The sequence below is a fragment of the Ischnura elegans genome (assembly GCF_921293095.1).
Source record: "Ischnura elegans chromosome 13 unlocalized genomic scaffold, ioIscEleg1.1 SUPER_13_unloc_2, whole genome shotgun sequence".
Classification (NCBI taxonomy): domain Eukaryota; kingdom Metazoa; phylum Arthropoda; class Insecta; order Odonata; family Coenagrionidae; genus Ischnura; species Ischnura elegans.
The window spans coordinates 398,408-422,407 of NW_025791658.1; the positions used below are offsets into that span (position 1 = coordinate 398,408).

The 24,000-nt window shown below is 38.3% G+C and overlaps 1 protein-coding gene across 1 annotated transcript in view; it reads right to left on the bottom strand.

Moving 5' to 3' along the window:
- Positions 1 to 23,250, bottom strand: part of LOC124172704 — a 45,227-nt gene extending 21,977 nt beyond the window's left edge. Inside the window, exons 1-3 of the mRNA XM_046552172.1 lie at positions 22,714 to 23,250; positions 22,338 to 22,559; positions 6,039 to 6,185 (exon numbers count right to left, since the gene is read on the bottom strand). Of these exons, the coding sequence (XP_046408128.1) occupies positions 6,039 to 6,185; positions 22,338 to 22,559; positions 22,714 to 22,851 (507 nt within the window). The 5' untranslated portion in view covers positions 22,852 to 23,250. The remainder of the gene's footprint in view (positions 1 to 6,038; positions 6,186 to 22,337; positions 22,560 to 22,713) is intronic.
- Positions 23,251 to 24,000: the final 750 nt, after the last annotated feature.

Below are 24,000 nucleotides of genomic sequence, written 5' to 3' on the forward strand. Positions count from 1 at the left end.
ATATGTTCACTACCTTCCAGAAACTTCGTATTCACTCATAAGAAATAAAAATATATTTTAGAAAAAATATATTTTTAGGCCCTGTAAAATATATAATATATTTTATATTTTACAGGGCCTCATGAGCCCTGGAGAAGAATGAAAAATAGTCTAAAACATATTCTCAGATGTACTAAATATACACACAAAATTTCATAGGAATCAATCTAGCCGTTTCGGAGGAGTTTGTCTACTGAGACACGAGAATTTTATATATTAGATATATGTTTTCATGAAGTGCAATTTGAAATGTAACCAATATACCGTAAAGCATACATGTACAGTGGCGGAAAAAATTAACGCAAAGCTCGTTGGTGTATGAGAGCGGCAAGTTCAGGAACTACAGCAGTTAAGTACACGAAATGGAAGTCAAAATTCACTCCACAGTCAACTGCCCAAATGGTTACGCAATATAGTAGTTGAATTTCAACAAATAAATAAGCCCGTAAGAATTCAATAGCCATGCAGCATTGTATGGACCTATTGATAGGTATTGCGAAGTTTTAAGATCAGAAAAATGTTTGAATTGTGCTTGCGAAGCATCAAGTCATCCATCACTGGGACTTGATCTGTGGAATCTCTGATTCGTAGCATGATACTTTACCCACTTCACCACCGGAACAATTGGGATCTAGGCAGTCTCAATGCCCAATATGTCGGCTGTGTCTACTGATGTCCCGACGAGAGTAGATCCCATTGTAGGTGAGTCGAGGGCGAAGCATACTTCGGAGAAAATGGCGAAGAATTCGTAGCTGGATCTTTTGCGCCTTGTCATACTGCGACGAGCATGATAGCCGGGAGGTAGCTGTAAACGCTAACCACTACCCCACCCTACCCGCCTCTTGAATTATGCAATATCATGGAACTATACGCGGTTTGTGAAAAGTACCGCATGAAAATTAATTAATTACAGCCAAACTAAGGCCCATTCAACGGAACCACTACTAATTCAGGGATGAATTCACCATTCCGAAGGCCGTAAAAAATACGGCATTGAAAAAGGCGGAGCAAGTTTCGTGGTATCCCCTTGTTAGATGAATTCAAGTACACTACATTGAAGGAGGCAAAAAAGTCACTAAATCATGACCATAGCTTCTGCAACATGAACTATATAAGCTTAATACTGGATGAGAACGAGAAATAATTACATCTTTTTCTTCATGCTCAACAGCTTTTGTTGTTAGTATTCGCTGGCAGACATTGCGATATCTATAGATACCTTCCTTAGTCGGACAGTAAATCAGTGCAAATGCTTCTATATGTTGTTAATTAATTAATTTACAAATGGGTTCAGGTTCTTGTGCTCAATATTAGAGATCCATACGTGTGTCCCTGCTTAGGTTGTTAGCATATATTCATAGCGTGTGCTAACTTCCTACTCGTCCCAGAACGAGGCTTGGAGAGTGGTGCCACGAGGTGGCAAGTTGAAACACTATGCAGAGGAATTCTCAAACGTTATGAATTTCTGGGTTTCTAGATTGCAGATTTGAGGTCCTGTATCAACTGTATTTAATATTGTAGGAAGCATACATATTGAGTAAAAACTTTTGGGCTATGTCGTCGCGTCTTTTTTTTTTTTTTTTTTTTTTTTTTTTTGTGGCCCCGAAGTTTCTCGAATGAAAATTCCCTTGAGAAAGTGACCAGCATCGTTCCGGAAGCGTCGGGGCGACCCAAAAAAAACTGACGTGGCGACAAAGCCCAAAAGTTTTTATTCAGAAAGACGGGTACCTGCAAAAGTTTTAACGAAGAAACATACATATTGTGATGGTCCGACGCCATCACAGTCTTTTTAATTTTTGATATGTACCCTTGAGAGCAGAGATGTTCGCAATTTTGGCAAGAGGGGTTTATTTTTTTGTTTTTGATATTGTCAAAAATTGTACATTATTTTTTCATGTAAAAATCACTGGGTTTGCACAAAGGTTAAGAAAAAGACTTCGCTGTTCCACAAAATAAAATATATTTGCGACCGGTTTCGATACAGCGTATCATCATCTGGCAATTACAAGTATCAGTACATAGAATTTATACCCTTGAAGGCGTTAGAGGGGCAGTGGAGTGCAGGTGGAGAAAGGGGGATGAATAGGGGAGGGGGTAAGGGAAGGGAAGGTAGGTTTGGGAAGTACGTCGCTGATGGGTCACTGCACGGGGTAGCCGAGGGTTGGTGTATGATGACGAAACATGGGGAGGGGTGTTATGGAGTGGTGAGTGGCATCCGTAATGGTTTCTCGGAAAAAACATTGAACAGTGGTGAATGGTGAGAATACAATTGCTTGTTAACTAATGTGATGCTGGGTGAGGTTTGTAATTGCCAGATGATGATACGCTGTATTGAAAGCGGTCGCAAATATATTTTATTTTGTGGAACAGCGAAGTCTTTTTCTTAACCTTTGTGCATCATGAAGGAGTTCCACCATGTTACGCCTACCACCATCGCATCACTGGGTTTATTTTTAGTGTAATGAAGTGCAAAATCAGTGCAGTGATGTTGGTCGTCTGCGTTCGAAATACCCGCTGAAAAAAAATATTTGAGTATCGAAAATGCAGACGACAGTGTGTGTGGTGCATTGTGGGAGGCAATGCCACCTATATAAGGCTTTCCCAGAGGATAGATAGAGGATTGAGGATAAGAAAGTGAAGGTTTTGAGAAGGAGAGAGCAACCTGAGTGGAGGTCGAAGCAGTCGCAGCAGGGAGTCCGCCATCGGTGTGGAGCCGAGAGAGGAAAAGGCACGAGAACACGACCCAAGGAAGCAGCGAGTTGAACCTGCACAACAGTGGTGTGCCGGGCAAAATTTTGAGTGCGGTAATCGCCGTCTCATTGACCCGCCGTCCAACGCCCAAAGTTCCTGCAGGATCCATTCCTCGCTCAACAAAAACGTCGTAAGAATTCTCGTCGCCACATGTTCCGAAAGTTCCCACAGTTTCATTTTCCATTGAGCCCCTACATTTTCCTTTGAATTGCTAACTCCCATAATTTGCCTCAGTGTTTTGCTCTCCCTTTGTCACTAAAATCCTCAGAAAGAGAAGACAAACACAATGAACTTTAAAAGAAATGATCCATTTCAGAAATTGAGTATTTCGAAGGGTTCATAATTTTATCTATTTAACCCTAATACGGGCAACATATTTTTCTGACGTAATCGGGCAAGGTGAGTCCAATGGACTCTTATAATTTTTGCTTTTAATTTAAACTATTAAACAGAGAAAAATATTACTTTTCACATCCATTTGTACATATTGTGCACTACAGAATCGTTTAACATAAAATTGATTATTATTTGTTTAACGAAAGTTTTACATTACTTATTAATTTCATACGTAGTCAAAAAGAGAGTACAGTGGACCCTTTTGACTAATTGTTTCTGTTTTCACTACATAAAACAACAAATTTTTATCGTCACATGTACATAGCGATAATTTTACATTATTTTGACAATTCAAACCAAATATTTGTAAAATGCACAATACTTTTTACATTTCGTGCAAACGGACTCACCTTGCCCGGATTTGTCGGAATTCGGGGAAAAATATTGTTTTTAAGTTATGTACTTTGATTCCGAAAAAAGTTTGAATTACTCTAATTTATAGGAAATATACAATTAGAAGAAGTAAAAAAAATTACAAAATGTTGATATTTCAATAACATAATAAAATTTTCAAAAATGTGATGCGATGAGTCCAAGAGACTCACGTTGCCCGTATTAGGGTTAAAGGTGACGGCGTGTGTTCTGGAGGGTTAATCATCTTTTCCGCGTATTTGAAGGTGATGCCGTGTGTGTTTTGGAGGGTTATTTTGTTCTGTCATTTTATTTTTTTAATAAATGTGTTTTAAAAGGACGTACAGTGAATTCCGTTTAATGGGTCCACCGGTTACTTGGGGCAGCCGCTTAATCAGGGCAGATCTTGAAGAACAGAACCCAATAGAGGAATATCCCAGAGTATTTTCCCCTTAATTGGGACAGCATTCCGCTTATTGTGCCATGAGTTGGCGACATAGACTCTATACTCGCGACGAAATTAAAAAATTTTTTTTTCAGAATACTTTTTTTTATTTTTCCTCCTTTGATTTACTCTTAAATTTCACCAATCTTCCTATTCTTGCCCCATTTTGAAAGCTCTTGTTGTTATACTATTCGCAAATAGGATAGGACTTTTATTTAATAGGACTCAGTAAAAGACATTCATTCAGCGTCACCCGAGGCTGTGAAAAATATTTTTATTTAAATTGTTGTAATTGTTAAAAATGATAATAAATTAACTAAACTCGCTCATTTGTTAATCAAATTAATGGATTAATAAACTTATGTTGCATTACAAACATTCTTTAGTCTTCTTTCCATCATTTCAACGTTTGTTTATGCCCGTATACAGGATAGTTCGCCTAATCGGGGCAGCCGCTTAATTAAAGCAAAGTGCACAAGTACCAACATGTCCCAATTAACCGGAATCTACTGTATTTCGTTTATCTTGCCAAAGTTGTCGAAACATCCTTCATCCGATCGCTTCTCGGAGTAGCTACGGGGAACCAAAACAGTGCCCTTATTTCATTGACGCGACAAAAGTCTGGTTGTGGAGGGCCATTAATCGCTCTTCGACTGTACAGTGTCATCGTCCGTCACGGCCAAGCAGCAATACCTTTGCACTGAATTGTTGAGGCCTTTACTTTGTAGAATTCCATATTTAATGTTTGGAAGGAAATTTCTTAGCTTTTCTACAAAAAACACACACTTTATTGCCGACTAGTTTCGGTTACACTGTACCATTTTCAAGACTAGTGAAAATGTCTAGTCTTGAAAATGGTACAGTGTAACCGAAACTAGTCGGCAATAAAGTGTGTGTTTTTTGTAGAAAAGCTAAGAAATTTCCTTCCAAACATTATATACAGCAATACCTTTATTTAGTGGGACCCCGACTCACCATCCCCGGTTAAATCCCGTGGGGAAGGCAAATTGGCACGAACCAAGGAGAGAGAGGGGATGGATCGGAACCACTACAATATTCAGAAACGCAGTAATCGATATTCGAGCAAATAATAACTTCTTTGAGACCTCATCACTTGAATTTCAACTCTTTATGTGCCCAAACCAAAGATGCAGTCATTCGTCTCCCTCCTTTATCGTGGCGATCATGACAGTGACGTGCAGAGGCACGACCATTACATCAGTAACAAAATCTGTTTCCACGTATTTTACTGTCTGAAAACGAATTCCTAGGTAAAAATAGCAACTGTAACTTCTGAGTTATTACTTTTACATTACTTATATCCCTAGTGTAATACGTACATGACATTTTGCATTTTATATCAAAATTTCAGAACTCTATGACATTTACATCAGTAAGAAAATCTGTTTCCACGTATTTTACTGTCTGAAAACGAATTCCAAGGTAAAAATAGCAACTATAACTTCTGAGTTATTACTTTTACATTACTTATATCCCTATTGTAATACGTACATGTCTTTTGCATATTATATCCAAATTTCAGAACTCTATGACATTTACATCAGTAAGAAAATCTGTTTCCACGTATTTTACTGTCTGAAAACGAATTCCAAGGTAAAAATAGCAACTATAACTTCTGAGTTATTACTTTTACATCACTTACATCCCTAGTGCAGCGGTTCCCAAACTTTTTCTTTCCGCGACCCATTTTAGCTCATTCTTTTTAGCCGCGACCCCCTAAAAATGGTCGTCCAAGTTTAAGTACGTTGTTCACCATATTATTAGTATCTCGCGACCCCTTTCCGAACGGCCTACGACCCCCTTGGGGGTCGCGACCCCCACTTTGGGAACCGCTGCCCTAGTGTAATACAAACATGACATTTTACATATTATATCCAAATTTTAGACTCTTACAACGAATACTTTAGTCACATTAATATGTACATGTCATTTAGCACATGTTGTCCTAATTTCAGAACTCTACGACAAGTAGACGACGAAAAGTCTCCCTCCTTTATCGCGGCGATGATGACAGTGACGTGCAGAGGGTACTCACCTCTCTCGTCAAGAAGACGAGTTCTCCCACGCACTTCTCCCCCGACGAATCCTCTCCGTCTCCCCCTCCTCCGCCACCGCCCACCTCCCCAACAAATTCCACATCATCTGATCGACAATCCTCGGAATCCTCATGCTTGATATCCTCCTGGAAAAACAAAAGAGGACACAAGCTGTTATCTATATATTACAGTAAAACCTCTTTACATTGTTATGGAGGAGACCAAAATTTGGGCAATTTGATATATGGAGGTTCACTATAGAGAGGTTTTAGAGATAGGCACCATTTTTACATATCCTTTGGAAATGAAAGGCACTGCTGTCTTTTAAACCATTATATTTATGTGTTTAAACACACATAGATGCATGAATGAACATATATTAATTATTTAATGATAACAGAAAGTGAGCGCTATCGAATGATTTTTACCCATGATCCCATGATTCGAGAGAAAACGATGTGATCTCTCTCAATTCAACAGTCACTTAAAATGATTTGGATATCTTTTTTCTTATTTACTGTCAGGTATGCTCTCATATTGAAAAAAATGGCCACAACTAATGAGTAGATATCAACTGAAAATAAGCACGAAGAAAACCAAGATCTTAGTATGCAGCAGAAGAGAAGAAGTCAAGACCAACATTAAAATAGGGAGGCAAAAACTGATAGAGGTGGATGAATTCTGTTATTTGGGAAGCAAGATAACTAGTGACGGGAGAAGCAAGAAAGAAATTATCAGCAGAATAGCCCAAGCGAAGAGAGCATTCCGCCAAAAGAGAGACCTGCTTACAGCGGGAAACTTAAATATGGAAGTAAAGAAACAATTCATAAGAACCTACATCTGGAGTATGCTCCTATAAGGAAGTGAGGCATGGACTATGACCGCAGCGGAGAAAGCAAGGATAGAGGCCTTCGAAACGTGTGGATGACAGAAGAATGATGAAGATCAAATGAATCGACCGAGTTAGTAACGAGGAAGTCCTAAGAAGGGTAGGAGAGAAGAGAAGCCTCATGAAAACCTTAACAAGAAGACGGAACAACCTTATAGGCCACATCTTGAGACATGATGCCCTGATGAAGACAATCGTCGAGGGACAAGTGGAAGGCAAGAATTGAGAAAGAAGGCCTCGAACAAAATATATGGAACAAGTGAAGGATGTGAAAGAGAAGAAATACGTAGGAGTGAAAAGATTAGCTGATAGGAGAACTGAGTGGAGAGCTGCGTCAAACCAATCCTAGGATTGTTGACCAGTGATGATGATGATGATGGCCACAACTAATGATTAATGTTAAAATTACAGCATAAAAAGGCACATAAGAAAAAAAGAGTGATACATTTATCACTGAAAATGTCATTCCATGTACGTAATTATGGCTGCATTAATGGTCTCTGGTTGTCTCGGTACAATTTGCGGTGGTAGTTGGGCCATCTCGGGGGTGTCTCCGTGGTATGATTAGTGGAGGTTTTACAATATAAAGAGGTTCACTGCAAAGAGGTTTGCCTATAAATTTACATGTAAATCAGACGGGACCGTAGGGGTGGTATGATGTATGGAGGTTTATGATGTAAAGAGGTTCACTACATAGAGGTTTTACTATACATAGCATTTATATCAATAGCTAAATTCTAACAACATGTATCTCAGCACAGTAGAACCTCGGATAACAACCACAATCCGTTCCAGAAAGTTGGTCGTTATCCGAAATGTTCGCAATCCGAAACAATTTTCCCCATAAGAAATAAAGGAACAGAGCCCAATAGAGGAGTCCCAGAATCCCAGAGTATTCTCCGCTTAATTGGGACAGCATGCCGCTTTATTGGGCCATGAGTCGGCGACATAGACTCTATGCTCACGACGAAATTAAAATTTTTTTGTTTTCAGAATACTATTTTTTTTTCTCCTATGATTTACTCTTATTTTTCACAAATGTTCCTATTCTTGCCCTACTTTGAAAGCTCTTGTTGTTGTACTATCCGCAAGAGGATAGGACTTTTCTTTAATAACACTAATTGTAAGTAAAACACATTCATTCGGCATCGCCCGAGGTTGTGAAAAATATTTTTAACTAAATTGTTATAATTCTTAAAACTGATAATAATTTAATAAAGCTCACTGATTTATCAATCAAAGTATGAAATGGTTTAATAAACTTATGTTACGTTATAAACATTCTTTAGTCTTCTTTCTATCATTTCAACCTTTCTTTAAGCCCATATACAGGATAGTTCGCCTAATTGGGGCAAAATGCACAAGTCCCGATATGTCCCAATTAACCGGAATCTACTGTATTAGATTGTATTACTTGTAGACCTACTATTGTAGACATTGTATTACGTTGTATCCATTTGGGATCACAGCACCAATCACAAACATGGCCGCTACGCATCTGTTCGCCAACCGAAATTTTTATCAAAATCAAAATAGGCTGCTCATTACTGCCCGCTTCATTGTCCTCCTCCCATCAATCGTCACACCAACATCCAACTCAAAATTGAGTGTTACAAAGTAAACCCCCATAATCTATCTTTGGTTCTAAGCTATAAACATATCTTTAGTACATATTAAGGAAAAATCTAGATGCATTAACTAAAATTAAGTACAGTGTGTCCCAAAAAGAATGACCCTATTTTAAATAAATTTATTTATTAGGAAGAAGGGCTTAACATCAAAATAGTGTATACTAAATTACTCACAAAAGACAAAAGTTTATAAAAAGCCATCATAAATGTTCAATATGTCCTCTATTGGCTACGCGGACGACATCTAGCCGATAGCTGAATTCATCCCAAACTGAGTGTAAGATGTCTTCTGCCACTGAAGCTACAGCGGCTGATATTCATGTGTATTGTTCATCAATTTCACGAGGTAAGGGAGGAACGTAAACACGCCGTATAACATTTCAAAAAAGGAAAAAAATCGCATGGTGTTATATCTGGGGGCCTAGGAGGCCAAGAGTGTAAAGCCTGCTCTCCCGGTCCTGTAAGTCATCTTCAGCGAGACTGGCTGCACCTTATTGTTAGACCAATGGTCTAAGGGTTGCACGCTCCACATCAGCCCTCGCGGTGACATTCAGCGGATTTTTCTAAAACTCTAAACAATGCCGATCACATCTGGCGCTGTTTCGCTTGCCTAGTGGCATTTGTTTCAATATTATTACGAGTTAAAATCGGGTCATTCTTTTTGGGACACACTGTATTTATAATAATTTAAAATCTGAAACGTTGCAAATTCTGGAAAATAGCCTGGGAAGTCTTCGTACATTCCACCCCAAATGGGCTGGCAGTAAAATGGGTTAATACTTATAGGATGTCCTTCCACTACAGGGGCGCAGCTAGGAATTAAATATTAAACGAAATAAAAATTAAACAAGTAAGCTAATTACAATTTCAAATCAAACGTAAATTGAAAACAAACCTATTACCTTTGGAACAATCTCCATTTTTAACAAATTATACAGTCATTATACGTTCGACGAAATGATGCCAAGTGAGTTTAATTTCTAATTGACAACGAAAACGGATCAATATCAGTCAGAACGGAATTTATCAGAACAGAGAGAAGGTAAGATAAAGGTCCAGACGGTATAAATAAATCAGTGATCGGAAAAGTATTGGAAAAATGCAAGCTAGGGCGCAGCTAGGAATTATGGCTAATGGGGGAGGGGGGGTTTAGTGCAACTAATACTCGGCTGTTTGGGGGTATGGACTACCCTCCAGGATAAGCAGTAGGTGCGAGATTAATACATTGCGGAATTTTAAAGATAAACGGTTCAAAATGGTGAGTTTTACGGCTTTCTGAGAGATATTTTATTAATTCCTACACTATTTTATTGGTAATATCTATCCAATTAGTAGTAGTATTGATTGTTCACTGCAGCATCACGTAGTTACTTGGAAGAATTGTCTTTTCTGGTGTGTTAATTCATTTGGAATTCTTGTTAGGTAATTATTCTCCTGTTATAATGCTATTAGACCTCGCGTAAAGTTATGGTATCTACTGTCGGCAAAGTGGCTATTGGATGGGTTTTAGTAATTGGTGCCGGACTGTTATCAAGCGAGGGAGCGAATGAGGGGGGCCAACTTCGGAGAGTATCCCGAGAGTTAACGCAAGAAGTCGGTGCCTCATCGTAGACCGCAGGCTCCTTTCCTGCGTTCGCAGATCTAAAAATATTTCATCACTTCTCCAAAAGTTGGTAACATCGATTTGCTCAACGCCGACGAGGCGCCAAATAAGGGACAAGTCGTCTCACTACGCACCATTTTTTACCTTCTACCATCTTCCGATTTATATTATCAAAGATGAACGCCCTCCTAGCAGCACACGCGGGATGAATTTTGCTGAATTCGAGGCGTGGGAGGGGGAGAATCGAGCGGGGAGGGGACGGGATCGGCTAGCAGCTCTTGTATCCGCGACGCTGCGTGGGCGTTGGAATAGGTATTTTCTTCGCGGGCGCGGACTCAAATTAAGCATTTTGTTGCTAAACGGTGGCAGATAAGTCGAAATGCACGAAATTTTTGCTCAGAAAGGGCAGTAACTCGGCAAAATCTATATGGAATGACCATAAAATATTATATTTTTCGAATTTTGACCCTCCCCCCCTAAATTGCATTTGAGCGAGGGTCAGGGGTTCACGTAGAGGTCTCAAAATTTTCAGGCCTTATTTTTGATCGGTCCCACAACTTTTTTTCATTGGGCCAGATGGATTTGAAAAAAATCGATTTTTGCGATCCGCCCTAATGTACAATCGTATGACGGCATCATGTCATCGTAAATGCATTCACACCAACATCCAACTCAAAATTAAGTGTTACAAAGTAAAGCCCCATAATCTATCTTTGGTTCTAAGCTATAAACATATCTTTAGTATTAAGGAAAATTATAGATGCATTAAGTAAAATTAACTATTTATAATAATTTAAAATCTAAAAACGAGTTAACCCCCAAACCCCCCCCCCCCCTCCTCGCTGCGCCCCTGTTCCACTACACTTCGAATGCTTCCGTCACTTTAATTCTATCATCGGATTATTGAAACATCGTTCGTATTTTTTGGAGCCAAGAGTGCCCTCGAATCGTACATTTTGAACGATTCATTCATGAACGACACATCTCTGCTTCAAGCCGATCGTGTCGAAGAAGTCCTTCATTGAACCCGATGGCCTTGAGGTCTTGCACAGCGCCTACCTAGCACGACGTGGCATTCTGTGGCGGCTTGCCCCCCAAGGACTCTCGCACGCCACCCCTTCCAAAGATTTGAAAAGAGAAAAAAATTAAATACCCATTCAATTTTGATTATGCATCAATTTAACCGTAGTGTTTTTCCAATCACATAATTCGAAAATGTAGGAATGATATGAAGCAGTAAATATACCCATCGCTCACTAAATAAAACAATTTACACACAATAAGTCAACTGGTCAACAAAACAAGGTATTCTGCAACACTGCAACACCAAGTAGACGGCAGATTATACGACCGCCGGCCGGCGCGGCGATGTCAACTCACTATGGATACTAGTGATGAGCGATATAACTGTGATTGAGTCACCGTTACTGAAAACTAGCAGTCACTGTCGGTGATTCAATATTCGAAATCACTGTGATCGGTGATTCGATCACTGGATTCGGTGAAGATAGCTCTGGCTGCTACCAAGTGATATGCGATATATCTCCACCTGTGATTGAAGAGAAGTAGCCGATCACTGCCGGTGACTAAATCACCAAATACTCGAAATCACTGCCACTGTGAATACGGTGAACTTAGCTTCTGCAGCTACCATGATGCTGCCAACAGTAAAATAAGGATGAAATATGAATAAGACATTCTGTGCGAAATATACAGCTAAATCCTTGAATTATGACGGTTTGATTATAAATATGTATAAAAAAATTATTGCCCCTTATCAATTCTTTTGCCACATCAAATGTACTTAATTATTGTAATATAAACTCGGAATCAGAACTATTCCATCAAAAAAAAATAATTTGCCTAATTTTACAATTTTCTATAAGTTTATTCGTTCCTATTGAGGAGAGCTCATTCCTAGGAATTGGGCAAAGTAGCAGGAATAGCAGCGCCACAAATCACCGATGACTTTTAAGAGTGATTCACCTCGGTGATCGCAATCACAGTTCCGCTCATCACTAATAGATACGTCGCGTCGCTCTGCGCATGCTCGGGCGGCGCCCCAAATAAGGCAATAGCTTAGACGCGTCATGGCACCAGCAGCCCCCACCGCTACTACTCTTCGTGTAACTGCTTGGGAATGGATTTGGGCGTTCTGATCTGGACAGCGCCCCGCGGCTACAAATGCGAACTTCTCGCGCTATTTTTGCGTGTTTTTCCTACACTTTCGATGCATGCGATTGAAAAAACATCCACTGCATTTATTTCATTCCATGATGGAGGTAATTAATACGGGCTTGAAGTGAATGTTTTGTATTTCCTGAGAGGAAGATTACAATCCACGCACACGAAAGCTACACCATAATTTGAACGTTTTCAGATCTTACAATTATATTAACAACGTTGCTACGATAGTGATTAACTGCAGTCCGAAAAAGAGTACCCTCTTGTGTAGCTAAAGGGAATTCCATCGGATCTTTTTATCGAGGTGCGATTTTGAGCATTGGTATCCCAGAACTCCGATGAGTGGGTACACATTGAAATTGTGTCTTAGATATTAGATAAAACCAAACTTTAACCCATAAACTTTATAAAATGTAACATTTATTCAATAGGGTAGTTTCCTTCATCAAAGAAAACGAAAGGCATTGATTGCGATTCGTTACCCACCATTAGTGTATTCATAATATACAAATTATTTGGTTTTAGAAATACCGGTTTAGACGAATGGCAATGGTCAATTTTTATGCTCATTTGAAAAAGGCCTGATTGGCGCCCATGCGATGCCACTCCACGTCACGTCACAGGGACCTAGTTTCTACACGAGAGGATAGGAGTTTTACATCGTCTGAGGTTACCAATGCATGCATGAGGCACAGAGCTCAGGGAAACATGTCTTAATAATCACCTATTAAAACTGGCTTAGGTCGGAAAGTTTTCTTCGTTTGATAAGGTATTAATAAACCTTTTTTAAGCCAAGCGCTACCAGCCAGCAAGGTACTCAGCTACCCGCTAGCATCCTGCGTCCTATCAGCGCTCAGAGCCTCGATCAAGGTCACCTCACAAGGCGGGAGGGGGAACCAGAAATGCGTCGCACGGACTTTTTCCCATCATTCCTACTTACGCGTCGCGTTTTCGCGCGCTTGAAAATTTTCACTTTTAATTTAATCGCGAAAAATAGATATCGTCACTTAAAAATCTAAAAGCGTGAAATACGTACTCCAGGAGTAATAATCTTTCGATTTAGGCAATAAAAAAATAATAGGAAACCACCCTATTGCTTAAACTTATACTTTCCAAATTATATTAAGTAATCTTCAGTTAAAAGAGCCATTTTGTAAACATAAATAGAGGGCGCCTGTCAATTTCTTTAGGATGGGAGCAAGGCTGGATTGAAAACACTTAGCTGCATCGTCAAGCTAGCATAATTGCGATTGAACGGGTGTTTAATTTTTTTTTCCTTTTTCAAATCTTTTTGAGGGGCGGCGTCCGAAAGTCTTTACATGGGCATTTCACCACTGGTGGTATTGAATACTGAATATTTTTATTATGCTTAAGGTAAAACCTATGAGAGCAAAAAAAATGGAAAATACAGGAAATGTTCTAAATCTTAATAGAAGGCATCATGACAAAAATAAGGCATTATGGAGATTATTGCTAGGCTAACAAGTAGTAGGTATTTATACAAAAAATGTAAAATATTCAATACTAATAACACAAAAATATAAGTTTTAACTTAGACAGTAATGAACACACACATACATATACACATTTATGTAGAAAGTTTTGTTAACATTACAACTTTAAGATGATAACTCTAATGAGTTGAGGAGACTGAATTGAGCCCCAGACTTCAAATAGGAGTGCAGCCTTCTTTAAAACGACTGAAGTGATTGTGACGTCTTTATAATTGGCGGCAGAGAGTTCCGGAATCTAGACGCAGTTGGATGAAAAGATTTGAAATATATATTGGTGCGGCCTTGAGGAATTTGAAGGTCAGAAACACGACGGGTGGAAATTTCAGTCACTTTTTGCGGGGGATGAATAATTCGTACAGGTGGCGAGGAGACATTTTAAAGCTTTTTTTATAATATAGATAAGTGGATACAACCAGAGGTGTGATGGTGCCAGACCGCCGTTCCGGCACTGGTTAACGAAAGACATAATAGTCAAATAATACTTTTATCAATTTTGGTGATTCAAAATTTCCAATTCATACATTCGTAGCGAAAACAAAAAATGTAAAAAATAACTTGTACTAAAAGAAACACAAAGTAGGATTTCACTTCTAAAAAATTTAAAGGAAAGTGCGTTCCGGCACTGCTAATTTCGCCATGACGACACTGGTTGCAACTCCTTAGTTACGGAGCCATGGCAACGCAGACCCTTTTTTGGATACCTTATAACAGTTACCATGAAAACGGTTTTTCTTTGGCAGCCAGTCTTTTCGAGAGTTCATATTTATAATGCTTTGGATTTAAAGGGCATTGCTTAATTAAGGTTGGACGAAAATATGCGATAATAACTTTCTGAAACAACTAATCTAGCCGTGTCAGGATGGACATTGCTGCCAACGCTTCAAAGACGATGGCATACATGTCCATCGTGACCCGGCTGATTTCCCGAGAAGACTTCATCGACAAGATTCGCCGGGAAAGCACCAGATCCTTCACAACTTATCTAATCAAAGATACCTTTTGATTAAGCTCAAAGGTTATTTCAATATTATACTAGTATTATTTACCGAAATCGCGTGAACAATAGGGTAGTTTCCTTCATCAAAGAAAACGAACAGCTCTGATTGCGATTCGTTACCCACCATTAGTGTATTCATAATATGTATATAAATTATTTTGTTTTAGAAATCCCAGTTTGGACGAATGGCAACGGTCAATTTTAACCTCATTTGAAAAAGGCCAGATTGGTGCCTATGTGATGCCACTCCACGTGACGTCACAAGGACCTAGTTTCTATACGAGTAGATAGGAGTTTTACAGCGTCTGAGATTACCAATGCATTCATGAGGCACAGAGCTCAGGGAAACATCTCTTAATAATCACTTATTAAAATTACCTAAGTTCGGAAAGTTTTCTTCGTTTGATAAGGTATTAATAATCCTAATTTAAGCCAAGCACTACCTGATATCATGGTACTCTGCTACCTGCTAGCATCCTGCGTCGTATCAGCGCTCAAAGCCTCGCCCCTTGGTCACCTCACTTGCGGCAGCGGGAACCAGAACGACGTCACACGGGACTTTTCCCATCATTCCTACTTGGCCATCGCGTTTTGCGCGCTTGAAAATTTTCATTTTCATTTAATCGCGAAAAATAGATATCGTCATTTAAAAATCTAAAAGCGTGAAATACGTACTCCAGGAGTAATAATCTTTCGATTTAGGCAATAAAAAATTATAGTAAACCACCCTATTCATTCATGGGCGAAACAACAAACAGAATTACTTACCTTCGATAGAGATTAACAGCCTCAAGTCGCATTCCGTTGATAGAATACGAAAAAGAATTACACTATCAAGGAAATGGGGACAACGAAGTGCCGACGCGTCCTCACTTCTCACCGCCCACTGGACAAGTGCATACGAGCTGTCTCGAGTGCATTCATGTGAATCGTTCGAAATGAACGATTCATATGAATGAATAGAATGAAACGATTCACCCTACTCGTTCTAAACGATTCTTAAGGCCGTTTCACACGGGGCAACATACGGGCATGCGTTCCGATTGGCTGATATGGGGTTTTAGTGACGGTTTTAGCGACGGAAAAAGCGACCGGACTAGTGATGAAAAACAGCGATGGGAATCCTCATCGCGAACGCGAAAAACAATTGCCGGCGACGATCAATTCGCCTAGTGATCGCGATAGTGATCACTTTCGCGACGAAAAAAAAATGATCGTTTGATTCAGGCTTTAGGTTCAAGTGATTCTTTGTGAACGATTTGAATGAACGAATCACTCGCGTGAACTGAATCGCATGAAATGCATCACCTAAATGAATCGTGAGTCCCACCTCAGCGCATTGAAAATGCACTGCGGTTATTCGAGGTCGATGGCCCTGGAATGGCTTCGCCGTCGACTCGGAGAACTTGTTACCAGGCGGCAGAAAAAAAATCAGGAGGCACGTACGAGGACTCCTTGCCAAGGAAATGAATCCACGTCCTTACGCTCCATGGCTTTCACATTCCGTTGCCAGACAGAGGAAAAAATAAACAGGACGCGGTAACAACGTTGCCAGGCAGCAGTTTACTTCGAACGTGATCAAGCGGTGAGCGAGTCGCCTATACAGTGGAAAATCTTGTCCGACGATTTTATATTTCATATAGAATAAAATGAAATACAGCAAGATTGACAATTTAAAGTGCGCTCATCAACAATAAAAGTTAAACAGGTGAGCTAATTCAAGTCAAACATAAACAAAAATACCAACCGATTATCGTGGTACCCCGGATAGAACCTCGGATAACGATAACCACAATCCGTTCCAGAAAGCTGGTCGTTATCCGATATGTTCGCTCTCCGAAACAATTTTCCCCATAAGAAATAAAGGAAATAGGAAAAATTGGTTCCTAGCTCCTATTGACTCGCTATCTTATGAAAGTTACAGGGTATATAAGTATTGTATTGCATTGTATTACTTGTAGACTTACTATTGTAGACATTGTATCCATTTGGGAACGCACTGCCCCGAACACAAACATGACCGCTACACATGTGTTTGCTAACCGAAATTTTGTTCGCTATTCGAGGCCAATTTAAAGCGAAATTTTCGGTCGTTATCCGAATTTTTTGTTATCAGAGGCGTTCGCGCTAACCGAGGTTTCATTGTATAAGTAGTTAAAAAATTATATAGTCATTATGCGTTACATGAGATGATGCCAAGTCAGTAAAAATTTTAATTGACAACGAAAACGAATCAATGTCAGTCGGGAGAGAGAATTTATCAGAACGGAGAGTCGGTTTAATAAAGATCCAGGCAGAATAAAACATCGTGATGAAGCGATTGAATTAATTTTCTGACCACTACTTAGAGTTTATTATCTTTCTTTCTTTATTTTTCCTCGTAATATTTTACGTACAAAAATTTTGAACTTCCATTTTCTATATTTTCCCGTCAAGATAAGCAGCAACTCATCACTGTTTCCTCCATGGCAACTTTTATACTCAAAGTTAATGTCAAAGGGTTTCTATATCATCTAGACCATACGTCAAAAAAACAGTGATAGTATAGGTATTGGAAAACTTTAATCGGATTTAATTGCAACAACACCGTATTATTTACATCCATCTCTCTTATTATCCATGCTATTGGATAGAAAACGTTTCGAAACATGATTTGTAATCATTTCCATCCGTATAAATATCAGTTCCCAAGGTTTTACGAACTTCGATAGATATCTCCCATTCCCTTGAGAAATGAAAATTCCAATCTCTTGCTTAAGAGTTGACATTCTCAAATATCTTTCCATTCTATTCGGGTATTCACCGCGTTTGCTGTGTTTTAATGACAACGATTTCGCTGGCATTGCAGTCAGCGTATTCAGGTCGAAGGATCATCCAATCAACGCCACGAAAATCTTCGAACCTACATTCTCAAATATCGTTAGTTTACGTGTCGTTTCCATGACAACGGGTGGTAAACGACGCGAAACAAGGAATCTAACCCGATCCCGGCGAAATGTATAGTTTTACTGTTTAACCGAGTGTCGAATGAATCGGCTCCTTACTTCTGAAACGCGAAATCGGTCGAAAATCATGCAATCTCCAAAATCCGTAATAAACTAACTAAAACCATGCAATCGCCGAGAATGTGTTTTTCGAAAATGACCCTATGATGTATGATAAATCTTGTGTTTCAAGTTGAAAAGTTGGTGAGTGTTGAATCTTTCAAAGTTTTTCGGTCAGAAGGAGAACGACTCGTTCGAACGTAAATGAATTGTAATCAGATTTCGTGCTTTCCCGGCGAATGGACTTGGTAAAGAGTTCTCGGGATCGCCACCGGGTCAGGAACTCCATATCTGCCGACGTTTCGATGTCCGACTCGGTCATCGTCCTCAGGGCTGTGAATGAGTGTGTGCTTCACAGCCCTGAGGACGATGACCGAGTCGGACATCGAAACGTCGGCAGATATGGAGTTCCTGACCCGGTGGCGATCCCGAGAACTCTTTACCGAATTGTAATCATTTCCATCCTTATAAATATATCGGTATAGGTCCCTATAATATGCATTTGATCACAATTAAAAGTTGTTCCTTGAAAAAACTATTCTGTTGGATTACGAATACAATTGCTTTACATTTTTTCCTACTGCATATGAAGAATCGCCGTCAGCATTTTCTCAAACTGGCAAATATGGTAACGTTACAAAATTTTCGAGAAAAAAAATGGACTGACTCTTGCCCATATTTCTACGAGTGAAATCAAATGGCTTTTCACGTATTTATCGTTCTCATGAATGCAATTTTGATGCAAGGAAGCAAGATTTATTATTGTTATCAGTGATGGAAAAGTATTTTTTGTGTACCCAAGGTTTTCAGTTGCCTATACTCTTAACTTAAGATCAATTTCATTTCCAACATCAAAATCATAAACTTCATTAAATAAGATATTTATGTCTCTTTTCTTTCTTTTTTGTCCCTCATTGATACATTTTACTGAAGGAAAAACTTTCAATGAAATGCATCACGGAGGAGTTGACCTATTTACCAGCAATGACGTGGAAAGTAACGGATTGAAGCTTCAAAGGAACCACATTGAACTTTTCAAAAATACAACGCGTGTAATGTAAAAAAATAAATTCTTCATATAGCGATAAAAAATATCACAAAATAAGTTAATATTCAGACATGGACTCTAGAGTCTTTTCCTTGTTGTTGGGAATAAAAATATCGTTACTCTGGGGAAATCTAAGAATTACGAAAACGTAAACCCATGGTACTTTCCATGCATATGTCCACCCAAATCTACTCTGACGACTTCAGGTTCATTGAACACACTGAAAAAACATACATTTGAACACGTGACACAGAAATTAATTTTCCATGTACTAAACAAATACATAAAAGCCTTAAAAGAAAAGAAACTTGGGCAAACATGAGGTTTTCTGAATTACCTAAACCATAATAGTTCATAGAAACAAGCGGACAAGAACAAAAGACTTACGATATCATGAATCACCATAGCAACATTTTTAAAAGTTATTTTCTGCAATTAAAAATTATTAGGAGGATGTATACGCAATGCAGGGAGGAGTGTGATTTTTTTATAAATCAATCAAAGAAAAGAAATCATTACGTAATCGGGAAATACTTCATAGGAGAACTATTGTGTTTCAAACGAAATCAATTCTTTCTAATCAGTTTAACTATCAATTGGAAAAGAGTAATACTGAAAGAGAGTTTCCATAATTTAAACACTCACAAAGTTGCTTTTAAAACAGGAAATAAACACGAGAAAAACGCTGAGCGTAATCCAACCGTGGCTGTCATAACACCTCAAATGTCCACATAATTATTTTAAAGTCTTATCACAGCCATTCACCCGCATAATATAGTCATTATTATCTCTCAAAAAAACCTAATGATTAAAATCCTAAAAATTCATGAGTTCGTGAGTAGCAACAAATTCTTCATGCAATACAATTCCCGAAAATTCCTTTTTCTCGTCGTTGGAAATAAAATTATCGCTAAAAAGGGGATATATAAGAATTTAGAAAATGTAAAATGACAATCCTATTTTTTTCTCCAATAAATCAAGAGCAAATTTACTCATTAAAACCACGTAAAAGCCACAGTGCTCTGACGACTTCAAGGTTGTAACTTTTCCTTCTTTATCAATTCGATAGTTTGAACCTTCGGGTTAGGTGTTGCAAATTTAAAAGAATCTTAAGTCCCACCTGTACTCATAAGATGATTAGGTAATATCCAATACGGTAGAATATGGTCCAAGTATCTTAAAATCTCAGGAAACGCGACAATGCTGTGTAAAAACAACGCATATACTGCATAGTTGCATTGGTAAAATCGGTGAATTACTTAATTAATTCAATCCTAAAAATTCCTATTTTGCTGGGTAGCATCAAATTCGAAAAACAAATAGTCCTCCCGAAAAGTCCGTAATCTCGCAGTTGGATATAAAACTATTGTTAAATAGTGGAAATCTAAGAATTGGGATTTTGTTAACTGAGGCTCTCATATTTTTTCTCAAATAAATAAAGGGAATATCTACGCTGCGAAATCACATCAAAGCCACAATACTCAAAGTTGACACTTTTCTGTGATCAACAAAAGAGTAAGAAGAACCTTCGAGTATGGTGTTACAAATTTAAAACAATCTAAAGACTTACCTGTATTCATGTGATGACTAGGTAACATCCATCGCGGTAGAATATGGTCCGAGTATCTTATAATGGTCAGGAAACGAGATAATAAGGTGCAAGTACAACGGATATGCTGCAAAGTTGCATAGGTATAAGCAGCCACGTAAGCATTTGAAGCTATACCGCCTTCCTTCCATCGCCAACCGTTTGAGTCGAAGTCTACCTCAGAAGTGAGAGCCTTGCAGGGAAACCTTTCGTTTCGGGTACAGCGAGGTCACGCCCTATTTACGCCCAGCAACGACTTGCATACCAATGGATTAAATCCTCAATAATGAATTTGAGCATTCACCAAATCACATCTTAAAAACTAAAAAAAAAAAGAATTCTTCATTGCAAAGATTAAACAATAACAGGAATTACCCAGGTAGTATTTTGATAACTTTTCTTTTTCTCAGTTTAAAGGACTGGAGGGGGAGGGGAAAAAATATATACCACTACGTCATAGCTGTAGGGGAAACTGTGGTCTGAAGCACGTATAATGTGAAAAGTAATAACTGAAAACGCTATCCAATAATAAACTACCTGAAATAGTAACCTTACTCTAACTGAAACCCATTGCTGCTAATATTGAAAATAGCAAAAAAACAGCCGATGAACGTTGAGCGCAATCAACCGCTAACAGAAATTAAAATGCATACATTGCATGATTATTTACCTATATTTGCGCAAATATTCGTAAGACTTAATATTGGAATCCTCATCTCTTAATACGCAACCTCACGATGACAAATCTCACATTAATTCCATTATAGGACACAAATGGACAAATATAAAACAACTGTTAGTGGCCAGCAACAACTTGGTACTACAAAACAATGCCCTAGGCGTCATTTTTTCCATTGTTAGAAATTATAATATCACTACCACAGAGTAAATATATACTCTGTGTCACTACCAAGTGGAAATATGTGTCACATAAAACATTAAAATGAAAATGAAACCTCAAGTTGCCTTGCCGACGAAAATTGGCGATTCGATAAAACTAAACTGTTGCCAAGGAATCTTGCCAAAGTCACAATACCTTTACATATAACTTTGTTAGAATTGCAGAGTCTAACCAATATTCGTACATGTATCATCGTAAAAATATCCGCCGAATACATGAGGATGTCGAAAAGATGACAAAACTGAGATTTTAGATGAAGATTTCAGCAAGAAAACCTCAATTTCCCTTACACGAACCTTAATTATGATTTCTTCAAATACCATACTCTTAAGGGTATTCTGTTTTCTACATACGAAAAGGAACATCTGAACATGGAAAAATGTTACGACCCCACACAAAATGGATAATAATATGTGCCTCACAAACTTGAGGTTAATTCCAAATTTCTTCTCATTCTAAATGATTTAAAAACCTTAAAAACAGCCTTACAAACGCAAACAGAAGCTGTACATCCTTTTTGAGAACCATATCATTCGTTCACATGGTCAATCATTCCGTGGATCAAAGAGATGAAATTAAACATTTTATATTCCTCTTAAAAGACATATTTTGGTCCGTAATAACGATAAATAACAAAGAAATCATTATGAACATCAGAAAATAGTTATAAATGCATTGAATCTTTTACACCTTCATCACTACGTCAAAAATAACAAATAGGTAAGTGACGATTTCATGGCACAGTTCAACCCTATCCAGCTGCTAGTGGGTCATCGTAAAGTTTTAATTGATCTAACGATTAACACCACTTATGCACCCGACAACGATCAGAACTACAAATAAAATCCATCAATAAGGTATCAGTGAACAGAAATTCGATTAAAAAAGACAATACCTACCTTCAAAATACTTTTGGACGATCCTCCGTACCAGTTTTGGTCGGACGACAATGCCGGGGAGTTAAAATCCAAGGGATCTCCAGGAGGCTTTTCCAATTCCAAATACCGTGTTTCGAAGGTAAATTTGCATTCCAGGCATCTTATTTTAAAATACCGAAATTCGATCAACTTCCCAAGACAACTTGCACAAACCAGCCAAGGTATATTTTCTTGCTTCTTAATCTGCAACGCAAAAATTCTATCAGGAGCAAATAATGTGTCAAATTACCTCATACAAATATCTTACTCTGCCACGTAACATATTTACAACATAACTGAAACAATATATATGACACACACGAAACACTCTGGCAAAGTTGAAGTGCCGTCAACTTACCTCTATATGAAGTAAATCCTCTATAACGTCATGAACAACAAAGTCTACGAATTCGTTTTCTTTGAAAACGTCCATCAATGTCGTTCCACTGCATAAGCAAAGCCTACAAAGTTTGACGGGCGGGAGGATGGAATACATGGTCTACCACTAATAATAACCCGCACAATCAAAAATTAAGCCGATTATTCACATGCCGTCTTGCATCTCACATCACGGTAATTGAACACTCATATTCACACTGATTTCGCAATCACGTATAGACGAAAACTACACGATTTGCGGTCACAAAAACAAGGAGTACAGCTACAAACAGAAAGTAATCTTAGCCATGCTAACTAGTAATCAGCACAGGTTCGGTCATTAAATCAGCCAATATTCTCCAAACAGCAGTATGATAAGTAATTAATACGTATGGCATTGAAGCACAACAGCAGTCAAACAATATTAACGCAAGTTTCACTACTTCAATAAAACAATAACAACAACCAGCAACAACTGTACGCTTTCCTCAACATGCGCTTCTCAGCTATGCATTTCTGACAAATGAAAGTAGAAAAACATGCGCCGGGCGGCAAAGTTTGAATTATGAAAACAGATTTCCAATATTGCCTATTTCACAAGAATACCTGTTTGTTTGCAACTAATAAAAATTGTTAAATTTAACCTATTTTATGAAAAATTAAGAAATGAAACGATGTTCATTCTTATCAGGCCTCACATATGCACTCCTGTAGTTTTGGCCGTTATATTTGCCAAAACAGTTGAAGGAAGGTGGTTAGAATTCAAAACATGAAATGTGAATGTACTCTTCTGGTAATCTTCAATACTGTTGTCACCAGCAGTATCAAAACACCAAGTTGATCATTTAAACATAATTTAATCTCGTATAACGAAAATATCATCTCGGAGTTTCTAATAATGCAAGATCTATAAACATTTAAACTTATATCTGCAAATTTTCCTCGGGTAAGAGGAGATGAACTGTAAAATTGGTTTCGAAAATTAAAATCGATCCCTTTTTGCGAACCCTAACTCGAGTCGCAGATAAGACAAAAGATATTTTTCTTAACAAATTCCGCCCATGGTTAAAATTTGTTAAAAAAATGGTTAAATGATTTTGAGCATAAAACTGCTTTCAAAACACTTTCTTTATAACCAATAAGACGGAAAAGGTGAATTTTAGCATACAGTAGCGTAGAAGTACGAAGAGTTTACATTTAGGGCAGGTATTTTCATATTAATTGGAGGCGAAATTCCTTTCACCTTAGTCGGAGGTGAAAGGAATGC